Raw genomic sequence first — 6,150 nt, forward strand, 5'->3', positions numbered from 1 at the left:
TTTCACAATCTCTGTTAAGTGTAGTAGATAATAAATCAGTGGCTCTTATGTAAAAGTCAAAAGTGAAACTAGCTAATATCAGTTTGGACAATGCAAAAACCAAACTGTGAAATAATGAAACTAAAACTAGCTTTATTTAGTGAACTGTTAGGAAACGCACTTAGTTTTGTTGTTCTATTAACCTGTTGTCTCCAGTGCTTGAGTTGCAGTGACTTTACTATTCTTAACAGATGGAGAAGCAAGCCAACCTTTATCTGGTCAGGAGCTTGGAAAAAAAGTACTAGAAATACAGAAGAGCTGAGGTGATTGCAAATATTAATGGAAGAATGCTACTGTCACAGACAGCAAACCAGCTCTATAGTAGCAGAGGATGAAGTGGTAGTTGGGATCCATAGCGTGTTTTAGGCATTGCAGATACTATTCCATTTAAATGGCAACTGATGTGCGTGTCCTTTGTCCATCACTTAACACTGACCGAAAGCTTACCTACTTTTTTAAATGGGACAAGATTGGTACTTCAGATCAAATACAGTGTCACTTGTAAAGAAATACCTTTTTTTGGTGGCTTTACACTTAAGAAAACAATATTTCTTTGTTTGAAAATGGCTTGCTTGCTGATCTAGATTTTCTAAGAGGTGATGAAGTACTGCTTGCCTGGCTGTATATTTAGGATGAAAAGTGATAGAGCTAACAAGCAAATTAGTTCTGCTTTTATAGCATTGTAACTTTATGCACATATTTGAGTCTGTATGGTTTCAAGATATTTAACTTTTTTGGATAAGGCTTTTAAATAAGTTATGAACAGTTTCTTAAATGCATTGTTATGCAGTTTCCTTTGCTTTTTGAGGATCTTAATCATGCATATTACTAGAAATTCTGGAGGTATCTTTCTGAGTTTTTTATATAGTAGTTGTGACAAACTAGAATTGTAAGCTCTTGAGGCAATTGTACCTTTTGGATACTCCGCTTGAATGGAGGAGCACAGTAGAAGTGATATCCTGGTGTGAAGGAGGTGCTAGGGAAACACAATGGCCAAGTTCCATAATGGTGAGGCTTTTTATTATGCTTATGTGAAATAGAAAAGTGACTGTAGTGTCAATAAGAGAATATGAAGTAGTTGTTTTTTGGGGGGGGTTCCCATTTGAGGAAAATTATTCCTTTAGTCATTTATTGATATTCTTTCTGCAAAAGATAAATGGTTTGGCAGGCCCATTGCCTGTCTCTAAGTCTTGTTTTGGTTTCAGTGCCAATTGAAATGTTTATGAACTCTATGATGAGAGAACTGAAAGCACCTGAACCCAAAATTACAGTTAGTAACTTCTCTTATTTTTCAACATAAGATTGGCCTGTTGGGGTATTCTACAGAAGTGGGTAGTTTAGAGTCCGTTAGTGGGAGGTACCTGAGAATAATCTTTTATTACTTTGTGGTATTGTTTAGTTTAAACGTTCTTTTAATTGCAGGAATTGAATTTGTTGCTGTAAACAAGACGATTCTTAAAAGATGGTGGATTATTATATGGTTCTAGGAGTGCAAAAGCATGCCTCACAAGATGACATTAAAAAAGCGTAAGTACTGTTATCTTGGTTTGTAAAATTTTGCTTGTAAATCTTCATGAGTAAACTCGTGCACTTGGTCTCTAGATCTTAATACTCATATCAGTATTTCCAATATTCAATTTTACATCTTGGAAACCTAATTTCTGAGAGATCAATAATGCTCTGGAAAACTCAAATTTTATTAACTTACACTTGTATAACTGATGGTTTCCCTTAAGTTTTCACGTACTAAACTATGGAATGTTTCTCAATACCTCCTCCTTCTATTGAATGTTAATGCTGTGGGTGTAAACCTTTCTCCTGGGAGAGCCTTTTTGTTCTGGGATCCTCCTGCACACTTACTAATCCATTATCCTTCTTTAAGTACCTAGGAGATATGCAAGATAAAATGTAGTAACACTTACTGTGGACAATGCTGTGTATGTCTCAGTTAATTGAGGTTCATTAAAGTTAATTCTCTCTGAAGCTCACTGCCTGTCATACAGATGTACCATGACAAAACATGAAGCACAAGTTGTTGTATTGCATGTTCTAGTTGTTAGCTTGACCACTTTTTCAAGGAATTAATTTACTTTGTTTTAAAAAGCACTATGCTAAGTGCTTTCACTATCACGTAACTCTTTCCAATTAAATTTTTTCTAAGACTATCCTTTTTAGGAGAAAAGGAAAATGTATATAAAGTACCTGCTTTCTTGAAAACTAGCTTTTCATTTTAAATGTGTTCTGGCTTCCACTTAGTGGACTGAACCTCTGGTATTGTAAACGGGTGAATGCAAATTTAAATTTGGAGGGTTTAGAGAACTTTAATATTGCTTGTAATTTAAGCTTGTCTGTTCCTTCCCCCCCTCCCTCCATGTTACAGGCGTGTATGTTGTAGCTGTGTTGGTCTAAGGACATAGGCAGACATGGCTCTTTGGGTAAATCTGATATCTTTTATTAGACTAACTTAAATATTTGGAAAAAAATGTTTAGCAACCTCTCGGGTTTAAAAACCCTTTGTCGTGAGCATGAGTCACGTAAGCAAGCTTGATGAAGGGTTTTTAAACCCGAAAGCTTGCTAAACATTCTTTTCCCCCCCAACTATTTAAGCTGGTCTTAATAAAAGATATCAGAATCCCCCAAAGAACCTTGTCTGCCCTTCCCTCCAGCCACTCTGTCCCCAGTTGCTTAAGATGGCCAGTTACAACCAACTTCTCCCCCTCTGCTTGTTAAAGATTGACTGGAGTCTTTGAAAAGCTTGCTGTCTGTAGAACAGCTTTCTTGCAAGTTGTGAAAGATTTGGCAGCCCATTCTTGTTTTCACTGATCTGTAAATATTATTCTCCCGCTCCATCTGGGGCATTGGAGGCTTAGGCTGATCATACTTTGGTGTATAAAAAAAATCCATATCACCTTCTCTTGTTTTTCTTCTGGACATGCTTGTAAGGACAGCTACTTGAATAAACATAGCTGCTGCTTGGGATCAGGAATGTAAAACCCAATTTTCTGAGAGCAGAGATTGGAAACCTATGGTGCACAGGCTGATTTTGCCTACAAAGCAGTCTGGCTCAGATTGGGTGATTGGTGACCTGGAGCTGTGGTCTGCCATCCATCCCCTTTGCTGTGGAGCCCACTGCATCTATGCTTAACTTTTGCTGCAGAGGGGCTGAGGATCAGTGGTAAGGGAGGGAGGGTAAGCACAGGCAATTTAGGGTAAGCATTGGCTGCTCCCTTCATGGGGGCAGGAATTTGCAGCCTGTTACTGTGGGGTAGGTCTCAAAGGGTGGTCTGCACTGACAAAATGTTGCTGCCCCTGTTCTAAAGAATTTTCCCAGTGATAGGAATTGTGTATTGCATGTAGCTTCCAAATCGTGTCAGTCCTTTTGAATCTGAGGAAGGAAGAGTACCGTTCCACAGAGCAAGCTCGTTGGTGATGCTCCCTCAGGATCCATGCTGTCCCCACAAGTTTGCCATCAAAAAGATGTCTTGCCTCTTTATTAATTTTCTTTATGATGGAGCTCCAAAAATATCCAGGCAAAATTTAATTCTACAAGGGAAGCACCCTCAGCAAGTTTGCGAATGACACCACGCTGGGAGGAGTAGTAGATATGCCAGAAGGTAGGGGTAGGACTCGGAGAAACCTAGACAAATTGGAGGATTGGGCCAAAAGAAATCTCATGAGGTTCAACAAGGACAAGTGCCAAGTCCTGCACTTAGGATGGAACAGTCCCATGCACCAGTACAGACTGGGGGTTGAATAGCCAGGCAACAACTCTGCAGAAAAGGATCTGGGGGTTATAGCGAACAACAAGCTGCATATGAGCCAACAGCATGCCCCTGTTGCCAAAAAGGCATACTGGGCTGTATTAGTAGGAGTATTGCCAGCAGATCTAGGGGAAACGATTATTCTATTCAGCACTGGTGAGGCCACATCTGGAGTCCTGTGTCCAGTTTTGGACCCCCCACTACAAAAGGATGTGGACAAATTGGAGAGATTTCAATGGAGGGCGGTAAAAATGGTTAGGAGCTGGAGCACACGACTTCTGAGGAGAGGCTGAGGCTGCTGGGCTTATTTAGTCTGCAGAAGAGAAGATGGGGGATTTAATATTCACCTTCAGCTACCTGAAGGGAGGTTCCAAAGAGGATGGAGCTAGACAGTTCTCAGTGGTGGCAGATGGTGGTCTCAAGTCGCAGCCAGGGAAGTTTTAGATTAGATATTGAGAAAGTACTGGAACAGGTTATCTCGAGAGGTTGTGGAATGTCTATCCGTGGAGGTTTTTAAGACCTGACTAAACAGAGCCTTGGGTGGGATGTTGTAGTTGGAGATGGTCCTTCTTTGAGCAGGGGGCTGGTCTAGATCAGTGTTTCTCAACCTGTGGGTCATGCCCCAAAAGGGGGTTGCAAGAATACATGAACGGGTCATGAACAAACTTTAAAAATGGATTCTCCTTTAAAGGATGACCTCTTGAGGTCCCTTCCAACCCTAATTTTCTATGATTCTCTGAAGCGACTGCCTCCTGACTGGTGGTCTGCCGTCCCTCCCTCCTCCTCCCTTTCCCCATGCATCAGTGTAGTTCTGTGAATTTTTGTGTGGAAAAGGGGTAGGCAGAACAAATTTCTCTTGCTAGATTTCCTTCTGAAGAACTGTTGCTCACTGGCTCATCTAATGAAGGCAACTTACTTAAATGGTTATTGAGGGAATAATGGGATCTGCAGAAGGAGCTTAGTTGCAAGCTGTGTAGGTGGGAGTGCCTATCAGTAATTGATTTCCTGGTAAATTGTCACTTTCTTCTGCCAGCAAAGCTTCCCTTGGCATAGGTCTATAAATGGCATTAAGTATTGTGGAGTTAGTAAACATCATAATCAAGTACTTCCTATTTTTAAGTATTCTTCTTATATATAGCTGCCTAATGCTTATGTATGCATCTAATTAAAATGCAGCATGATTCTTTTTCCCCCTCTTCATTTTAGGTACCGTAAATTAGCCTTAAAATGGCACCCTGATAAAAATCCAGAAAACAAAGAAGAAGCTGAGAGGCAATTCAAACAAGTAGCTGAAGCCTATGAGGTTTTGTCAGATGGTAAGTACTTTGAAAGGGATCTGACACTGAAGGTTTGAGGTTTTTTATGGGAGGCACTGAAGAAGCAAGGGTATATTGCTTATGTGTTAAAGGGCTATTTTAAAGCTGGTCCACAGGAAATAAATGTGTTGCTTGGGCACAACCGTTTCCCATTACAAAAAAGCTAAACTCCTATATCACAGGTGCAGGGGATGCAAAGAAACTATGAAACAAGAAATCTAATGTATAGGAATTGTTTAGTGTCCCTTTAGTATAGTATTGTGTAGTATCCCTTCCTTGCAACTTTTTGACTTAGAAAGAAGCATCCCTTTTGCCAGAGCCTTGGCAACTGCTTATATGAACTATCAAACAAACAGTTTTAAAAGTTTATTCTCTAACTGGTTGCAGCTGTCTCTGCTATTTCTGGTGTGTAGATCAACACAGACTTAAAGGGACAATATCACCATCTCTCATGTTCAAAATCTATTCACTAGAAAGGTGTGTTCATCCTTTGATATAGTCTGCCTTTTCTTTCCTCTATTTCCTCAAAAGATAAGTCTCATGCAATTGAATGTTTCTTTCTTTTCTATCTATATACATCAACAATGCCAGAAATACTTGCCACACTTGGTCTGGTTGTAAGAAGTTAATTCTGCTTGGCAACTTTACTTTATACATCCCATACAAGTAGACACAGAAACTTGTTTAGCATATAGTAATATCTTTCCAGTCTTTTCTTAAATTTACCTACTAAACTCATGCGTCAGGTTAGCAGGAGTGAACACTAGGACTGTGTGAAGCAGTAAGTATTGACTTTGGATTCAGCCAATTCAGGGGCACAGAGATTTGATTCAGTGCTGGGAGCAGGGGCTATACCCTACTGCCACTTGCCCCCTTCCTTCTGGAGTGAGCCACGCCTGTATCACACCCCCTGTCCTGGCTGGGCAAGTGGCGGCAGAGCAATGCAGGCGTGGCTTGCTCTGGGCAGAAGGGGGCAAGTGGCAGCAGGGCATATCCTCCGCTGGCAATACTATTGTGCCTGCATCCTGGCCCCT

General features: G+C 40.5%; 1 protein-coding gene across 1 annotated transcript in view; it reads left to right on the forward strand.

Moving 5' to 3' along the window:
• The first annotated feature begins 1,437 nt into the window (after positions 1–1,437).
• DNAJB6 (DnaJ heat shock protein family (Hsp40) member B6) overlaps positions 1,438–6,150 on the forward strand; it is a 67,037-nt gene continuing 62,324 nt past the window's right edge. The window contains exons 1-2 of the mRNA XM_006018547.2: positions 1,438–1,566; positions 5,007–5,116. Of these exons, the coding sequence (XP_006018609.1) occupies positions 1,502–1,566; positions 5,007–5,116 (175 nt within the window). The 5' untranslated portion in view covers positions 1,438–1,501. The remainder of the gene's footprint in view (positions 1,567–5,006; positions 5,117–6,150) is intronic.

The sequence above is a fragment of the Alligator sinensis genome, unplaced genomic scaffold (assembly GCF_000455745.1).
Source record: "Alligator sinensis unplaced genomic scaffold, ASM45574v1 scaffold601_1, whole genome shotgun sequence".
Taxonomy (NCBI): Eukaryota; Metazoa; Chordata; order Crocodylia; family Alligatoridae; genus Alligator; species Alligator sinensis.